Raw genomic sequence first — 19,750 nt, forward strand, 5'->3', positions numbered from 1 at the left:
AACAAAAAATTTATCTTTCATATTTTCTAACTTTTGCAGACTTTACTGTCATTATTTTTGGCATGTATTTCGCCAATGTATAATCATTTTTATCATAAATTATCTCTTGTAATGGTAAATCTTATTTCCAGAGTCCTAGACAAGTTAGTAGAGAGGAAGGAAGCAGATTTGCTCGAAGGAATGCCACATTCTACATGGAAACCAGTGCTAAAGAGAATGTCAATGTTGTAAATGCTTTTGAAGACCTAGTAGCACATGTAAGTGATATATTCATGCGCCTAGTCCATGCATTATAGTCCTCAAATGATGGGTTATGTCTTACTGTGAAAGGTAGCTTAGTCAAAGCCGTTTTATATCTCAGTGTCGAGCTTTGAGTGTTAGAACAGTTTCCAGAAAATTCCGTTCTAACAAAATTGGACTATGATAGGAAATTACAAAATTCTTCGTGAATTCAATTGGAGAAAAGCACTCTAAAACCTTGATTTGGTAATAAGCTGTGGAGCAGTGAAAATTTTCATTAGATCATAAGGTCCCGCCAACAGGTTTAGGTATCCCAACACACTTGAACAGGCAGCATTCAAAGTGATCTTGCTCAGTTTTTGCTAGGTTATGCATCTTGCTGATTCTACGACCTTATGTGCAGCTGTTCTGCAGCTTTACTGTTGCTCAATTTGATATGAGTACTTATAGAGGAAAGGCGGTTAGTGTGCTGACCCAAAAAATTGGTTTCAAATATTTTAAAACTTCATGTAACATTATAAATATTGCGTCAGTGCTTGTGAAACTGATAAAGGCACCTTTGCCTGGCAATGTTGCAGCAGCAAGGAAGGAATAGTTCTCAGGTTAACGTTGATGCACCGCCTAAATGGACATATAACCTAAACTTGTTTTGCAAAAATTGATGCAACTCATTATTAGTGAGTCTGATAAGGCAGAAATTGCAGGAACGTGCTTGTTTGCTGAACGAATGTGCTCATATCAACTTAGCAGAATCAGAACTGAGGATTCCAAAGGCTTTGTTGTCACCCTGTGCTGGCTTTTGTCAGAGATAAGCTGCTACAACAGTGCCACCCACCCACTTTTGTCACTTGTGCTTCCCTCATAACTTTTGAAAACTTAACAAAATGCTACACAAATATCTAGCAATTGTTTTATCTATAGGTTTCTAAATTATGATACTAAGCATTACCAACAACCCCAATAAAAGATCCTCAACCTTCAATCTTGTAAATTAACTTGCGCAGGGTCATTTGTCTCGGGACAAATACTAACAAGTTAACTTGTAAATATCAGGATGGTAGAATATAGCTGGGTCTGCACCTTTCTGTGGGGAAATCAAAGCCAAAAATTTTTCATTAGAGTCTAAAATATAAACTCTACTAATTACACTGGTCAACAAATTCATACTTTTTTAGATTTGCCTAAAATATCTCGGGCACCCCTTGTGAGGTTTTTAGCGCTGATTCCAAAAATGACCTCCGTTTTTCTGGGTCAGGTCAAGTTTCCCTAGAAAAATCGAAATTTTCCTTAAGAATCAAACTCTTCCAGAGTAATATATTTTACCTGGCAAATCTGTACATGCTGGAGAAATACTAGGGACATTTCCGGATTCAGCAGTCAAAATTACAGAGGAAACCATGTATGGCATGCCAGTTAAAGTTTCCTTTCTGTTCCTAATATCGAGGTTTTTCCAGGCATGTGCTCCTTTATGCCCGCATGACATCATGTAAAACTCATCCCATTGTTTTGCGCTGGAAAGGAGGGGGAAAAATGTTTTCTCAGTTATCAAGCGAAGACCATAACACTCGATTTTTGCTGCTGAAGCCGAAAATGACCTAAGTATTTCTCCATCGTAAGCAAAGGACCCCACACACTCTTCATGGGAATGTGCACCACAATCAATTTCAAATTTTTTTATTGCATGAAATTTGTTTTTGGATGCTGATCAGAAGTCATCTTTGCGCCAACTTTCTACAAGGCACCATTTTTGTAGTGTTTCACACAGTCCGCGCTGGAAGTTTGGATAATTACTTGAATGAGTGAGGCCAGCGCAGCGATTTAACATGGAAAGTCTTAGCTGGTGATAGGTCAGGAAAAGAGTGGGAGAGAGAAAGAATCTGATTTGGATGGTGAAACGAAAAGGCGCACGAATCCAAGATAGGACTGCCACGTACTCTTCATTTTCAGCAAGTGCTGAAAGATAGGTATTGCCTCGCTGGCCTCACTTATTCAAGTAAGAAAACTTCCACCACGGACTATGCGGAATACTGCAAAAACGGTGCCTTGTAGAAAGTTGGTGCAATGACGACTTTGGATCAGCATCCTAAAACGAATTTAATGCAATAAGAAAATTGGAAATCGATTGTAATGCACACTCCGATAAGGGGTGTGCGGGGTCCTTTTCCAGAAAATTGATGTTTCTCTGAAACAGCTGGGTTTTCAGAGAAAATCCCGATTTTCCCGGGGAAAATTGACCTCGGAAAAATCGACCTGACCCTGAAGAATAGAGGTCATTTTCGGAATCAGCACTGAAATTCTGCCCGGAATCAGCAAATACATTGCAAGCAAATTCACCCGTGTTGACTAGTGTTATCAGTGTAAGAGTGAGGGATGAGAGTTCAGCTCAGGCAGATGCATTGGAATACTGAAGTGGGGTCATGCTGAGAGATCAATATCGATTTGGGTCTTTTCAGACCTCATCAATAGATCACACTCGTCAGTGTCGAAAACATCTGCCTATGCTGAACAATTTCTCCTCTCAGTCTTTTAACTCTGACAACTAATTTTTATTAGAATTTTTTTGGCTTTGATTTCCGGGCACAATAGTATGGATCCAGCACTATTCAACCATCCTGTTACTTAAAGTTTGAGCCTCATTCAGTGCTTTTAACTTAACTTGTAAACAGATGCAAATGGACCAAACACATCTGGTAACTCAATCTCCTTGAGAAAATAATCCAGTTGGCTAAAGTATTTCTGTTTCTCTGTTTAGATAATTCAAACTCCTGGCTTGTGGGAAAGGCAAGAAAGTGACAGGATACGTGTCTCATCAAGTGATTCCAGTAATGACTCTTGGTGGAGCTTTGTTCGTGGCTGGTGTTAGCTGCACTTGTTTCTCTTAACAATGCGCATGTTAGAGAAAAGTTTCTAATCTATGTACTGAACTGTGGCTTCATCCATGTACTCTTTTCCATCTTGCCTGTAAAACCTTTTTATGAAAGAAGTTTCCCCAAATATTTACTGGGCGTCTATCCAGCTACCGAATCGTATCAACTCTGCTAATGTATCTAGATAAGACTCACCGCACCTGATAAGTAGCTAGCATTTAAGTCCTGCAAGGGGAAGGAGGGGGGGTAGTCTCTTGAGGGGTTCCCTACAACATGTTGGAACTACAGAGAGCATTCACTGCACATCAAGCATACTTTAAAGAATTTGAGTAAATTTGGGGGAAGTTCCAAAAATTACAATCTTTAGATAACAGTCGCCATAGCATTGTGAAAGGAGAGGTATCGATAAGGGCCTCTTTGGTCCTCCCTAGAGGGCCTTCCTTTTTTGGCCCCCCCTAGAATCTGGGAATTTTTGCGGGTTTTCCGAGTTGACTCACTGTAGTTTACGGAAATAATCATGATTTGATCCATGGGCCACTGGATATGTGTTAAACGGTTGCCTGAACATACGTCTGCAGGCGTATTTTAGCGAAAATGCGTGTTTTTCTGTAACTCCGAGGCTTTTTGACACCGAGCGCATCGTCTAACTAAAACGAGCTTTTGACATGTTATCAAGGAGACTTTAGGACACATTTTAACCCTGGTTCGGTTTTAGTTAGATGATGCCCTCATAGTTAAAGAAAACTTTTTTAAAAGTCGACTTTTTAGGGACACCCGCAAAAATCTTATGATAACACATCTCTCCAACTGTATGCACGCTACATATATTATCAAGGGCAGTTGTCAAGCCTTTTTAAAATTTTACAAGGAGATTTTCTTTAATTGAAGCCAAAAAAAAACCCTAACGACGTAATTCTCCAAGATTTTAACGGATGTCCCTTAAAAGTCGACTTTTGAAAAAGTTTTTTTAAAATATGAGCGCATCATCTAACTAAAACCAAACCAGGGTTAAAATGTGTCCTTAAAGCTTCTTCGATAACATATCAAAAGCTCATTTTAGTTAGACAATGCGCTCGATGTCAAAAAAGCTTCAGTGTGTTAGAAAAACACGCATTTTCACCAAAAAGTGCCTGCAGACGTATGTTCAGGCAACCGTTCAACACTTATCCAGTGACCTATGAACCAAATCATGATTATTCCCGTAAACTACATTGAGTCAACTTGGAAAACCCGCATAAATACTCAGATTCTAAAAAAAAAAAAGGGGGCCAAAAAAGGCCCTTATCGATACCCCTCCTTTATAGAGCCTGTATTGTTGATTTTTACCAGTTGCATTTTGATGTGTAGATAATTGGTGTGCTTTTTTAATGGGGAAAATTCATCCGCAAGAACCAAGGACATGAGTCGAGGGTTGAGGAGCTCTTTATAATAAGCCATCCTGTGTAAAAAAAATGTATATTTAAACAAGTGAAATAAAAATAAATCAAGTTTTTAATATGTATACTTATAATTTCTTTAACAAAATGCACATAAATGTACAAGCATGAGTAGTGAGACGTATGGGTAAATTAGATTTTGCATTTCCATTTGAGACATCCCAAGTAGCCACGGTTGCAACTTGTTGCAAAAACATCATAGAAAAGTTGCAACTTTTTGGCGTGACTTTTTTTGCAACTTTATTGGAAGAAGATTGCAGGAAAATTGAAACAAAGTCTCAATATTTTTGCAACTTTTTCCTCGAAATTTTTGGGAGGAATTTTAAACAAGTGAAGTGAATAAAAACAATGAGTAACAAGAAAAATGTTAGTAGTAATTGTACGCAATGCGTTATCATACTTGACATCGTTGCGAACGATTCGTCCGTCGAGCGTGCCCCTGCGTCACACGTCACACAATCCGACAGGGTGTCTAGCAACCGGGAAAACCGGGAAACGTCAGGGAATTTTTTTTGAGTCAGGGAAAACCGGGAAAAACGTCAGGGAATTCGCATAAAGTGGGAGTGTCAGGGAAAACGTCAGGGAATTCGCGAAAAGTTGAATTCGAGGAATTTTTTCAAAAAGCGACGAGATCGCAATACGCCAAGTGTAACCGCGATCTCGCAAGAAGTTTCGTGCAAGTTTTGTCAACTTCTTACGTGTATTTACGAAATGCGTTGTGTGTGGTTGCCTAGTCAAGCGGCGCTACTTGATTCCCTTCTGTCTGATCGCTAGCGCGCTCTGGCGGAAGTCGCTGCGCCCGGTTCGGCCACGCGATTTTCATCAAATTAACCTCAAAGTTCAAGTTCACCAAACACAGTGCCGCGTGAAGAAGGACGAGGATGAAACGAATTGGATGCTACTAAATTCAAAGTAAGTCATTTTAATTTTATGTCGATTTTATTGTCATAGGCAACATTACCTAAATTGTAACTTTCATCCTTCAGGCAAAGATTTGCTACTAAGTGACTAAGTGAGATGAAAAGCCAATTCTGTCGAGTCAGTCTCATGTCATTCTTTTAATGTGTAATTGAAAGTTTAACATGTGTAACATTCAGCATCCCTCTTATTATTTGATCTCTCTCCTTAAGGCTATTGAATACTAGTGTTCCTTACATTAGTTTCTGTCTGAATGTATAGAAGTAAATCTTTCGTTTTGTCCTAGCAGTCACTGTCGAGAGTGCTCAAATAGTGGAGGTATTACCTGAGCCCAATAAAATCCAAAACTCAAGACTTGTTATGTGCGTTTAATGTTGAGTCCTAAGTAGGAGGTTTTCATGTGAGCCATTAATCAACCATGTTGGTGGTAAAGCCTTGATGGCTGGCGTATCCAAGATGACTTCATGTAAAGAAACTAAAGGAAATCATGGTGCTTGCTAGGATCCAAGTACGCTTTAACATTTTTAGCTAATTGATTCCCGAATAACTATGAAGTTCTTAGTCAAAATTTTGAATCTTCAAACCATTGTCTCCAGGTTGGAGTGATGGCAATCAACCCAAAATGAGATACTAATCGGCAACGTCAGAATAGCCTCCTATTTTTTTGAAAGTTGATGGGAAATAAAACCACTTAAAGATTGATAACTTGAAAGTTGATAGCTGTGATTACCTAACTTTTCTTGTTTTGTCAGGACCCCATTTGTTCATTTGTTCTTTGATTAATCCGTACTATTATCTTCTTTGTTGATAGCATGAAGGCGCACTCGAGGCATGTAAGTTCAATGATGCTTGGCTGCTGCATCCTAGATATAGTTCCTGGATCAGAAAAATTCCCGAGAACTTATCTATGGCTGGTTGTAAATTGTGCCCAGCCGTTATCCAACTAAGCAATATGGGTGCAACCGCACTTAGGAGCCATATGGAAAGCAAGAAACACCAATATCATATCCGAAAGCCTGAATCTGAAACTTGTCATGTCAATTTTTTACTTCCAGCTGTCAGTGGTAAGGATTCTTCTAATGTTACAAGTGCAAAGAATACTACAACAGACCCCGTGTTGGAGGTTCCGGCTTCGGAGAAGAAAATAGTTAATTTACCTGATCATCAGCCTGTAGCTAAAAATAATAATTCTAACCAATCCCAGAATCAGCACAGTTCTGATGATGCGTCAAAATCTGAAATACTAATCTGTCTTTTGAATGTAGCAAGCCATGGCTCTCTGAGGGGGGCGGAAAAATTTGTAGACCTTTTACCGGCCATTTGTCCTGACAGCGATATTGCAAAACATATTCGTTTGCACAAAGATAAGGTTTCCTATTACATTGTTTATGGGCTAGCTCCCTTTTTTTAAAAACGAGCTAAAAATACAAATTTTAAGGTGTCCTGTAGTGGCCGTAGCTTTTGATGAAAGTTTAAATAAAGTGTCCCAAAAAACTCAAATGGATGTGTGCGTCAGATTTTGGCCTGATGGTGAAAAACAATTAAGTACCAGATACTACAACTCAGCTTTTTTAGGTTCAGCCAAAGCAACTGATCTCCTTGAAAACCTAAAAGTAGCTGCACAACCCATTGATTTTAATGAGATTATTTATTTGTCTATGGACGGTCCAAATGTCAATTTGAAAATGAAACAGGATTTAATAGATGAGAAAGCTGTTTTAAATGAAGGTAAAGGTCCCAAAATGTTAGAAACGGGAACCTGCAGTCTGCATGTTGTTAGTAATGCGTTTAAAGTAAGCGTTAAAGAGTTAAAATGGGGTACTCAAAAATTTCTCATAAGTTCATTCTATTTTTTTCATAATTTTCTTTCAAGGAAAGCTTTATTTATTTTTTACACAAAGACTGATAAATTTCCATCAAAGTTCTGTCTCACACGATGGCTTGAAAATATTGTTGTTATAGAAAGGATGCTGGAAATCATTCCTTCATTAAAAAAATTCATAGAATGTGCTGAGAAAGACAAACATTTTTCGCACAGTGAGAACTTTACTGTTATCAAAAAACATTTAGAAGATCCATTGCTCCCTGTCAAACTTACTTTTGTGGTATGTTTGGCAAATGAAGTCGAACCATTTTTAAGACAATTCCAAACAGAAGATCCACTCGTACCTTTTTTATACAGGGTTATCCAAAAGTCACTGACCACCCCTGTTACTTCTTTCCAAATTGAGATAGAAGTTTGAAACTTTGGGAATGTTCCTCGGTCTAAGGTAGCAACTTTTTGGTCCCCCCAAAATTTTGGGGAGCGGGGGCTAACTTTTTTTTTTCAAATAGCAACACCCCCCCCCTTTGTGATACCTCATTCGAAAGATAATAAAAAAAGGAAATCTTTGGCGCAAACCGCAGGTCAAAATGTTCATTTTTGACAAAATGTTCATTTTTGACAAAATGGCGGCCGGTCGAAGTTCAAAATGGCGGAAATTTGGCATCTCTGTTGTTTATAGACGGATTGGTGTGAAATTCGGAATCCCAGGGTTTTTCAAGATGAGAAAAACGATTCTGGCATTGATTTTCCAGAAAAGTCAGTCCTTTTCAAAATGGCGGCCTCGAGCGGGAAGTGGATATTTGGGCTGCATATCGTTGGATTTGCATGAAACTTGGTATCTGGAGGTATTTTGGCACGAAAAGAACGAATCTTTCATTGGATATCTGAAATTTTGACAAATTCCAAAATGGCGGCGGAAAAATTGCGGTAAATCAGTTTTACGGCTTTTTATCGATGGATTAGCATGAAATTCTTTGATATTTCAAGAATCTAATGAAAGATTTCCTTTACCGCCAGGATATCGAATTTCATGCAAATCCATCGGTAAAGAGCCGTAAAACTGATTTACCGCAATTTTTCTGCCGCCATTTTGGAATTAGTCAAAATTTCAGATATCAAATGAAAGATTCGTTCTTTTTGTGCCGAAATACCCCCAGATACCAAGTTTCATGCAAATCCAACGATATGCAGCCCAAATATCCACTTCCCGCTCGAGGCCGCCATTTTGACCGCCGCCATTTTGAAAAGGACTGACTTTTCTGGAAAATGAATGCCAGAATCGTTTTTCTCATCTTGAAAAATCCTAGGATTCCGAATTTCAAACCAATCCGTCTATAAACAACAGAGATGCCAAATTTCCGCCATTTTGAACTTTGACCGGCCGCCATTTTGTCAAAAATGAACATTTTGACCTGCGGTTTGCGCCAAAAATTTCCTTTTTTTATTTCTTTCGAATGAGGTATCACAAAGGGGGGGTTGCTATTTGAAAAAAAAAAGTTAGCCCCCGCCTCCTTAAAAGGAGCCGCCCCCCAAAATTTTAGGGGGACCATAAAGTTGCTACCTTAGATCGAGGACCATTCCCAAAGTTTCAAACTTCTATCTCAATTTGGAAAAAAGTTACAGGGGTGGTCAAAGACTTTTGGATAACCCTGTATGCAGCCTTAAAAAAAATGCTTTTAAATGTTATGAAACAGTTTGTCACTGAGGAAGCTCTCTCCAATTTGTATGATCTTACTGAAATTGATCTAAATGAAGACAAAAAAATCCCTACCAAAAATATTGATTTAAGTTTCCGGGTCAAAGCTGCTTTCCGGAAAGTGGACAAATCCAAGTACAAAGATATTGATATTTTGAGTTTTAAAAAGGATGTTCGCCAATGTTTCAAAAGATCTTGCCTCAAACTATTGGATAAATGTCCTCTCAAATATCCAATAATCCGAGCTTTATCTTCCCTAGATCCTCTCATTGCTTGCAAAAAAACATTAGGTGCCAAAAGGTTTGAAAAGTTACTGAATATTTTAAATACCAATAATTGGATCGGAGATATTAAAGGAGAGAATGCATTGAATCAGTTCAAAAAAATTCAGGATACTGAGCATCTTCTCAGTAGATTACAAGGCTTCTCTCTGAAAGATTGCAGAGTGGATGTATTTTGGACAGAAATTTGTTCAAAAGCAAAATTTCATGTAAATGATTTCCAAAGCGTGATGCAAATGTGCCTTATTTTGTTCAATGGAAATGCCTCTGTTGAAAGATCATTTTCCATCAATAATGAAACCTTAGTACCTAATCTCGTAAATGAAAGTCTTATTGCAAGGCGCATTGTTCATGATGAGATAATATCTGCAGGTGGTGTTATAAATGTAAAAATTTCGAAGCCTCTTATCACTCATTTTAGGCTTGCCTATTCAAAATTTACTGCTGCTAACAAACTAAAAGCAGATGAACTCAAGAAAGCTACAGAAAAAGACCTAAAACGAAAAAATGCATTGGCTCAAATAGAAATTCTAAAAAAGAAAAAAAGGACGCAGATGATGCCAGCCATAGAGAAAAAGAACGTCTTGATGAAGAAATTGCATCCCTCCGTAAAATGCTTTGATTTATTGAAGGTTTAAAAGCCAAGCATTTTTACCTCTGTTCCTTTTTCACATTAAGTCTGTGCTATTATAGTACATTTATTTTTTCATATAGCTCGATGTTTACTAGGTACTATGTTTACCCACTTTTTTACCTGAGATATTTCTTATCTCAAATAAGTACTCAACTTTTTTCGTAATATTTAGTGCACACTATACTGTGAGTGTTAATCAGTATTAATTTTGTTCCCAGTTGATGTGTGTTTTTTTTTTCCTTCTGACTTCTCTAGTCTAATCTTTTACCATAGCTAAGTTTTGACTGCTTAGCTCTTACGCATGGCTAAAGTGCCTCGTTTTTCTTAATTTTTTGTTTCTAGCCAAATTTTTATTTACTTAAATTTCGGTTGTATTGCAATGTTTTACTTACTTTTTAGTAAGTTGTTTACTCTTCCTAAATTTCTTAAAAGAGATTGTACTCTTAGTCATTCACATTAAGACTTCAAAGTGTTGCCATAGCTTGTAAGAATGTTCCTATGATGTAGAATTTATCATTACAGGGTCTTGAAGAAAAGAAACTAAGTTGTCAATGTTAGAAAAGCCCTAATTTGACCTCAGATGTGTTAAAACTAAGTTATCATTAAATAATATTTTGATAAATGTTATTCTTGTTATAAATTTCTGACCAAATATAAAGCCAAACATTCCATCAGGGTGTCTGCAGGTCTGGAAAACCGGGAATAGTCAGGGAATTTGATCACCGTCTGGAAAACCGGGAAAAGTCAGGGAATTCGATCTAAAACCGGTGAAAGTCAGGGAATTTCCGCAATTCGAACATTTCGCGGCTATTTTTGCTCGTCGCTGCCGAATTGGCCGAGTAGCGCGCTCGCGTGGCTGATAATGTAAACTGCTCTGTCCAACCAGTTCGCAACACGGCCGCTAGGTTCGCTAATGTGTGTTTTGAGTGACTTTGCATTTTTATTTAGGTTACGCCGGCTTCGCCGGCTTGTGGCGTAATTTGCGACTGCATTTACTCATTTTTTCGGATGTTTCGCTAAGTCAAAATAGTTTAATAATCCTGTAAATTTTTATTCGTGTTGAGAACTTTCTCTTCATTCAACTGTTTAACTGTGTTTGAGCAATGTTCTACTCCATTTAATGACATCATGTACTCTCTGAGTAAGGTTAGAGCATGGCCCATTAAATAAGTTAACTATGAATTAAATAAGAAACAATTTAAGAAGAATGAGTGGAAGTTAAGTCATATATTTATTACACCAAGTTGCTTTTTACCTTTGTTGCAGAAAAGAAAGATGGCCAGGAAAACATATTTCAATCCACAGTGGTTATCGATGCCATCATTTGAACCGTGGTTAGAAAAGAAAGTTGGATTTCCAAACGAGTTCCAATGCAAATTATGTCACAGAGGTTATTCTCTCAGCAATATGGGCACAACAGCCCTGTCCAGCCATATGAAAGGGGAAAAGCACTTAGCACTCCTACGCTGCAGTCAACATTCTATTAAATCACATTTTCCCATGCTAAAGGAATGCGGTGGTGAAACTTCGCAGCAAGCAGGAACTTTAGCCTCAACCAGTGCGACATTACCTCAGTGTTCTTCTGTAAATTCTATAAATTCCGTTTCAACCAGTGCTTCGTTACCTCAACGTTCTTCTGTAAACTCAGAGTCTAGTCTAAGTCAGCGTTTATCAACCAACCCAGTTGATGAACAGAGCCTTGTTACAGAGGCACCATTTCGTGGAAAAGCAACTCTTCATGCTTATTCTGTGAGTGAGGGAGTATCCAAAGCAGAAATCTTGTGGTGCATTCAGTCTGTTATGTCTCACAAATCTTTGAGAGTAGCAGCCAGTGACGTGAGTTTGTTTCCAATGTTATTCCCAGATAGTGAAATTGCTACAAACATGCGTTTGCAAAAAGATAAAATATCTTATATTTCTGTGTATGGCTTGCATCCATACTTTTTTGATCAATTGGTTTTTGAGTTAAACCAACAAGAATGGATCGTCCTGGGATTTGACGAGTCCTTCAATAAAATTTCTAAAAACTGCCAAATGGACATCAATGTTCGCTTTTGGTGTGACAAGAAAGTTGTTACAAGGTATTACTCGTCTGCTTTTCTTGGCAAAACTACAGCCCCTGATTTGCTAAAAGCATTCAATGAAGCGATTTCTCGCATTGATGGAAAAAAAATTATCCAGGTTTCAATAGACGGCCCAAACGTTAATTTCAAATTTATTGAGTTGTTTCAAAAGTATTTAGGCGAGGATGAAGAAGACGTAATACTGTTAAATTTAGGTAGTTGCGGTTTGCATACGGTCCATAATTCCTTTAAAACAGGTCTTATTGCTGCACACTGGCTCATCAGTGCTTTTCTTAGAGCACTTTACAATCTATTTAAAGAATCCCCTGCTCGAAGAGCACAGTTTTTCCTTTGAAGTTTTGTGCCATTCGGTGGGTAGAAAATATTCTTGTTGTCAATAGAGCCATTGAAATGTTACCATCTTTAAAATTATTTCTTGAAGGTATAAAGAAAAATAAGGAAGAACCTACTTCATACAGCTATAAGATTTTTGTTAGTCACATGGAAGACAAACTTTTGCTACCAAAACTGACTTTCTTCAAAATGGTAGCAGGAAAAGTTGAACCCTTTCTCCGAGAATTTCAGTCGGACAAGCCTTTGGCACCTTTCTTGCATTCCTCTTTGATAACAATACTTTCATCTATTTGTGAACTTTTTATTAAACCAGAAGTGCTTAAAGAGTCGAGTAACTTAGCAAGGTTAGATGTTCTTAAAACTGAGAATTTATTACCTGTTAAAGAATTGGAGATCGGCTATGAAACTAGGAAGGCATTAAAGAAAGTTTCGGAGAAAATCAAAGATCAGGAGATATTACAGTTCCGAAGTTCAATCCGAACTTGTTGCCAAAAAATGGTACTAAAACTTCAAGAAAAATCTCCTCTGAAATATAGAACAGTCAAAGCTATCACCTGTTTTGACCCTGCAATAGCAGCCACTAGTGTTGGCCTTAACAGATTTAAGAATTTGTTAGGAATTCTTGTCGATCATAATATAATTTCAGGCAGTGCAGGTGATTTAGCAAGAAATGATTTCAGTAGATTGTGTGAGCAGTCCATTGATGATTTGAAATCATACAAGAGATATAGCAAGGAAGAGGATACTGATTTAGACACATTCTGGACTCAGCTCGCTCATAAACACTTGAAAGGCAAAGATTTAGAGAATTTCATGAAAATTATCAAAATTTCCCTTATTTTATCGCATGGAAATGCAAACCTTGAGAGAGGATTTTCTGTCAATTCTGAATGTCTAAATCCTAATTTACAAGAGAAGTCTCTCGTTGCAAGAAGGTCAATTTATGACTCTGTATCATCAATTGGTGGCATCCAAAAGTTAGATATCACAAAATCTTTGCAGAATTCAGTTCGTTTAGCTAGGTCTCGATACTCAACTGCTCTTGAAAATATGAAGCAGGAAAACAAAATTAAAGCGGAAGCCTTAAAACGTAAGAAAGAAAATGCTATTGTCATTGAAGAACTCAAGCGGAAAAAAACTGATATAATGAATAATGCTCTGAGAGAGGCCAAGGTAATTGATGATGAGGTAGCTCATATCTCCAAATAATAGAATTCCTTGTGATTTATTTTTCTATTTAGGTAGCTACTTAAGTTTATTCATTTTTTATTGAGTATTTTTATTAATTTATTTTTTTCAATGTTTTTGTTCGGTGAAGCAGTTACCTATTTGTCCTAGACTTTTTTCTTTAAGTATTCTACATTGATGTTGTGCAAGCTAGTAAAATTTATTTGCTTCATAAAGTGCATTTAATGTACTTTTCTTCTCTGTAGGTGCTTTTGTTACCTAGTCGCAAAGGTTACCTACGAGAATTTATTATGTGACTTTTATTATGTACGAAAGTTGTACTGATAGACTGAATAATTTGACTTCAAAGTTCAAATTAATATAAAGTACTATTTTATTTTACTCATAAGTAGGCAGTGGTAGTCACTTGTAACGGATGAATTGACTCACAAGCCACTTTTTTTAACTCAAGTGTTCATGTTTTTCTGATCTCTTTTCTTTGAGTTTTTCAATTTGTCTCATTTTACTCTTTTTTTACTCCTATTTTTCATAGCACTCACTCATTCTTCAGTATATTGCATTTTTCTTTTACTGCAGTACTAACTGCAATGTTTTTAAAATAGTTTACAAGTTTAGTGGAATGACTTGGAAAATGTTTGTCGTATAATGTGGAACACACTACCCAATTTCAACGTTAAGAGTTTTTCCCCTTTTTTGTGTTGAAGTTTTCACTTTTTTCCTCAGTATATCTCCTATTTCTTTAATTTGGAATGAAGTAGTGACAGTAATATTCTTTGTTTATAAATTTAATGGAATGACTCCCAATATTTCTGTAATATTTACCATATGGAGCAATCTTCTAGTAAGCTTATGTACCTACTTCAATTCCTCTGCTCCTCCCTCTATTTTTCCATTTGGTATTTTTTCTGCAATTTTTTTTTTGCATTTTTGTTCCTGGACTTAATTTCTTCAATAAAATTTTATTTTCTTTTTCAATTTTGATCTTTTCAGTGATCTTACATTCATTCTTCCAAATCAGCTTTAAAGATCGAATCGATCTGCCCTATTTAATTTATCTACTTAATTCATGCCAAATGGCAAGATAGACTAAATAGACTTGATTGAAGTTAATTTGCTAACTGCAGAAAATTACAGTAAATAATGATAGGAAACTAATTTCAACATACATAACCAAGGGTTTCAAAGGTGAGTGCCCCAGTTTTGAGCAGATGGTTAATCAATTTTTTCAATAAGTTAGGAAATTTAATGAAAGTGCTGGAATTTTAGTTTTTCTTTAACTGAGTAAACAAATATTTAATGTCAACTGCATTTTGCATGAAATGTTTCTGGTTCTTAAATCAACATGTTCACAACTGGTGCATCCACCTTGTAGAAATATTATTGGTAGATTATATTCTAACAAGCCAACGCTTGTTGAGTATAAGACAAATTCAATACCAACAATAGGTTGATATAAGGAATGGAATCTAATGAATTAATTGGAGAAAAAAAAAAAAAAAAAAAAAAATCCCGAATCAAGCAAAACCAAAAATCGAGAAGAGACTCGTATTTCCTCTTGATTATAGCAAAATCTGCCTGAGTTAGGCACATTTACAACTCTTGTTTTATATTTTAAGAAAAAGAGACTTGCATTTTCAGGGCAATAAGTAATATGAAAATATTTATGAAACCACCAGAGTGAACTATAGTTTGAATTTTCAAAAGTATACGGTGCGATATGTCACAAAGAGAACGTAGTAGAGCTTCAAAATTAAATGTTGAAGGTGAATTTTGCTCTGAGTATACCATTTTGGAATTAGCTTTATTTTGAGTATTTATGATCTCGTTCCGTTCAAAAGTATTACTCAACTCCTTCCAACGCCATAGTCATTCAGAATATGACTTTACGGGGTCATATTCTGAATAAGGATAGTTTTTTTTTTAATATTTTCTAACTAGCTCATCATATGGCTAAACCCAAAAAGTCAGGGAATTTTGTCATTTTTTGTCATGGAAAACCTGGAATTGTCAGGGAATTTCATTTTGAAAATCTTGTAGACACCCTGATTCCATTTAATTTTTTCCTTTCTTTCACCTGATCTTCGTACTTTTACTGCAAAAAAAAAAAAGAAAAAAAGAAAGAAAAAAAAGACGTAGGTACTTCAAGTAGATCTTGCACATCAATGTGCCCCGTAAATTAATTTTTTTTTCTTTATAAGACAAATAAGTGGGATGTCTTGTTCTCAGGGTATTCAGCAGAATTAAATTGAATATTGATCATATTTTACCTATGAGAACAACTATTGATTCATCTCAATTTTGGAATGTTATATGCAATCAGTGAAGTTCAAGGCACTTTGAGAGTCCTTTTACTGAAGATAGTTTTTTACATGCTCACTGCCGTCAAATTCATACTGGACGCCAGATATTGTCAAGGGATGTCTAATATACTATTAAATGCATACCTCTAGGATTTCGCTCTTTTTTCTGCTATTTCTTGTGACTGGCTAAATGTTCTGGATCTCACAAATGCCTCAAGAATTCTGTCGATTCGAACGAGTTGATCATCATGAAGTTTTTTTTACAAAATTGTCGAGCGTCAGAGAATTTTTGCTCTTTGTCAGGGAAACGTCAGGGAATTTTTTTTTCCTGATGTCTGGGAATTTGTATTATTTTGTCAGGGAAATCAGGGAAACGTTAGGGAATTTGCCTTTTGAAAATCACTAGACACCCTGAATCCGCCATGACACCTGCATGCGCCAATCAAATCACTCATACACCGCCGCCCGACATCTTGGATGTAGCAACAAGTTAGAACAAGCTTGGTCGTGCCTCGTGCTGGTATCTGTCTTTTTGCGTGGTTAAGTTATGCGTCTTATGCCTATAAGCCTAAAATCGAAATCGATTCCTCGTGTCTTCTTGGTGTTGGTCTGTTGGTGTTGTGTTTTGTGTGATTTTGTGAATCAGTAATCAGTGTCAGTGACAATTTAGCAAAGTACATGTAAGTACCTTGAACAGTTTTGAGAATGTCCCGAAATTATAACAAGGATCCTAACGAGTTTTCCAGGCTTTCTCGTTCTGGACAGTATAAACGCCTGAGAACTGCCATACCGTCATCGTCATCGTCTTCATCAACTTCCTCAGAGAATGACTCTGAATCCTCCAAAGAAAGGCAATCCCAGCCTGTCGCAGAATTGAGTGCTGCTTCACCGTCTGCCTCCCCAGTTGCGGGTCCCAGTTCTGTTCCTCATGCCCACCAAATCCCATGCCCTGATGATTCCCTCCAATCCTTAGATTCTCCCGGTCTTTCCCCTGCATCCAGTTCCCACTCTATTTCATATGGCTCGCCTAGTTCATTTAGCTCCGGCCCAGTTTCTGATGTCTCTAGTGTGATAGGCTCCGACTCTGATATCGGTGATGAACCTCCCGGTGACAGTCACAATTCTCCTGTCGATGACGACTCCTCTGACAGTGATGGTGTCAGTGCTGTCGAAAAGGTCTGAGAAAGTGGGCCATAAAGCACAATGAGACACACGCTGCATTGGGTGATCTGTTGAAAACCTTAAAGGAAGCTCACTTTGATTGTTTCTCCCGACTTCACACTAATGCTCGCACCATCTTACGCACCCCTAGAGCTAAAGTTGTGTTGAGTGAAGTTCCTCCAGGGCAATATTTGTCCATAACGATCACCAAACATCTTACATTTATTCTTTCTTTGTTGCCGAACAATGTTGTTCTCCTCCGCCTTCTTTTTAATATCGATGGAATATCCCTCAAAACGAGTAGTTTTTCACAGGTCTGGGTAATTACTTTCAATCTACTCACATTTCCAGAACTTAGAGACACGGTTTTCCAGTTGGATTGTAAGGTGGACCCTCAAAGCCTGACAGTGTTGAAGATTTTCTTAGGCCTTTTGTTGATGAACTGAAGGGATTACTCACAAATGGTTTCATGCTCAATGGTCGGCTTGTCACTATTAAACTGTTTGGTTTTGATTGTGACACTCCTGCACGATGTTTTATTTTGAATATTATCGGTCATGGCGGTTATTCTTCTTGTATCCGTTGCAAAACTGTAGGCCTTAATGTTGGAAATAAGAGGGCATTCCCTGACATTAATGCGGCACTTAGGACCGACGAAGAATTTAGGACCAGAGCAGATACTCATTTTCGACCACCTGGCACATCAACTCCTCTTTTAGAGTTGGACGGGCTTCAATTCTGTGCCGATTTTATTCTAGATCCTATGCACCTGCTGTATGGCGGTATTATGAAATATTTGCTCTGTACTTGGCTCGATGGTTCCCTTCCTCATAAATTTTCTGTTCAACTTCGTGAAGCATTCAGAGAAAATATTAAGAGTCTGAAGATTCATATTCCAGACGATTTCTTTCGAAAACTGCAGGAAATTGCAATCAGCAAAAAGAAAGAAAAGGTCTCCTTAAAATGGAAATCAAAGGAATACAGACTTTTTCTGCTCTATGTAGGGCCAGCTATTCTTAAAGATTTCTTGGTGCCTCCAAAATACGATCACTTCCTCTACCTGCATGCTGCGATAACTATTCTGAGTAGGCAAGACTTGTGTGCAAATCTTGATTTTCGAAACTATGCTCGCCAATTATTAATACACTTTGTCTCGAAAACCATTGAGCTTTACGGTGTTGAGTTAATTACCCCAAATTTTCATAGTCTCATCCATCTTGTGGATGATGTAGATAGGTTTTCAGTTCACTTCACTTACTTCACTTTGCATGCCCTCACAGTTTTTGCTCATGAAAACTTTTTGGGCAAATTGAAAAAGCTTGCAAGAGGTCCAGCAAACTCCCTGCAGCAAATTGCTAATCGCTTAGGAGAAGTGTCTAATTGTATGTTGCAGAGCAAGTTGTATGGAACTTTCGTCAAACCGGATATTTCATTCCAGCACAAGCATAATGATGGGCCACTGCCTTTATCCTATAGAAATCCCCAATACAAAACACTTGTTCTCCCCGATTTCAAGCTCTCCATTACACCTGCTTCATCTTCATTTTGTCAAATGAAAAATAAAGATATTGTCAAAATTGAAAATTTTGCCTTCTCTCAGGAACTGCAAGAGATTGTCATAATTGGCAAAAAATTTACTTACGGACTTGACCGATCATTATGGTGATCCTTTAATTAATAGCTCTCAGTTAGGTATTTACAGAGGCAAGAATTTATCGTACAGGAAGCACTGGAAAATCATATCAGTTGCTACCAAGTACATGGCACTTCCTTGTGGTGAAGAACTTTTTTTGGCTCCCTTACTGCATACCGTTTAAAATAAGACTTTTTTTTTATTAGGATTATTAAGAAACTCTAATGATTTTGGTTGTTCAACTCTTCTACATCTTTTTCCCCTCTCATCTCCTTTATTTGTACCAATTCCTTGAATTCCTCATTTTTCATCAAAAAGTGTAAGTGTTATTTTACGTTTATCTTTATCATAGCAGCTTCAGTTTTGAAAACTTCAACTTTTGCACTCCCATCAATTTTACTTTGAAGATGTGAGATTTCCCATGTTTTCCTCCTCATTTGCACACCTACAGAATTTCAAAATCTATGCCCAGTCAGGGTACCATTATTCATTTATTTATTTTTCTGTGGTGGTAACAAGAGATAAATAAGTGATAAATAGCTTTGAACTTAACTAAGATGACTGCAGAGATTTGACGAAAATGAAAAAAATCAGAATCTTCATAAGTTATTTTTATTTACTTAAAAACACCCGGAACATAAATAATTTTTGTTTCTATGGAGCGACTTTTCAATTTATTGGTCGATAGCTGCATGAAGATTTGTTATGTAGTATCTACGATGCTCAGCTTTTTCTTGCAGAATGGTTTCAAGTACTGAACTTCTCATGAAAGCTTCAGGATTTTAAGGGTCATCAAAGATTTGTCTCTGTCTTCCCCCTTGCATGCACTGTTATAAAGTATCCCCTATTTTTATCATCCTGTTTAGTATTTTTCTTAATTATCCCCTGTTTTCTCTCTTACAGAATGTGGACCCTAATTTTCAAAGTTGAGTGTGATGAATACGACTCGGTTCCCTACAAGTGGATTCTAAATGATGAACTGGCTAAATACCCACTAGACGCCACAGCAACAGAAATCAAAACTTTAGCAAAAGGAGGAAATGAAATCAAAACCTTTGAACCAATTCCTGTACAAATCATCAAAGAATATGGTAGGCTGATGTTTAAATTTCACTCTTTCCTATTTTAATAAAATTCTCCTCTTCAAAATATGC

The 19,750-nt window shown here is 37.1% G+C and overlaps 2 protein-coding genes across 7 annotated transcripts in view; one reads left to right on the top strand and one right to left on the bottom strand.

The window, feature by feature from the left end:
* The window catches only part of LOC109042377 (ras-related protein Rab-18-B), a 48,101-nt gene extending 43,493 nt beyond the window's left edge, over window positions 1–4,608 (top strand). For all 6 annotated transcript variants that reach the window (XM_019059080.2, XM_072296300.1, XM_072296302.1 and 3 more), the window contains 2 exons: window positions 132–257; window positions 2,993–4,608. In XM_019059080.2, the coding sequence (XP_018914625.2) occupies window positions 132–257; window positions 2,993–3,103 (237 nt within the window). In that variant the 3' untranslated portion in view covers window positions 3,104–4,608. The remainder of the gene's footprint in view (window positions 1–131; window positions 258–2,992) is intronic.
* A 6,501-nt stretch (window positions 4,609–11,109) lies between these two features.
* LOC109042375 (TBC domain-containing protein kinase-like protein) overlaps window positions 11,110–19,750 on the bottom strand; it is an 88,811-nt gene continuing 80,170 nt past the window's right edge. The window contains exon 16 of the mRNA XM_072296289.1: window positions 11,110–11,773. The gene's annotated coding sequence lies outside the window, so the exon portion shown is untranslated. The remainder of the gene's footprint in view (window positions 11,774–19,750) is intronic.

This window comes from Bemisia tabaci, chromosome 2 (assembly GCF_918797505.1).
Source record: "Bemisia tabaci chromosome 2, PGI_BMITA_v3".
Lineage (NCBI taxonomy): Eukaryota > Metazoa > Arthropoda > Insecta > Hemiptera > Aleyrodidae > Bemisia > Bemisia tabaci.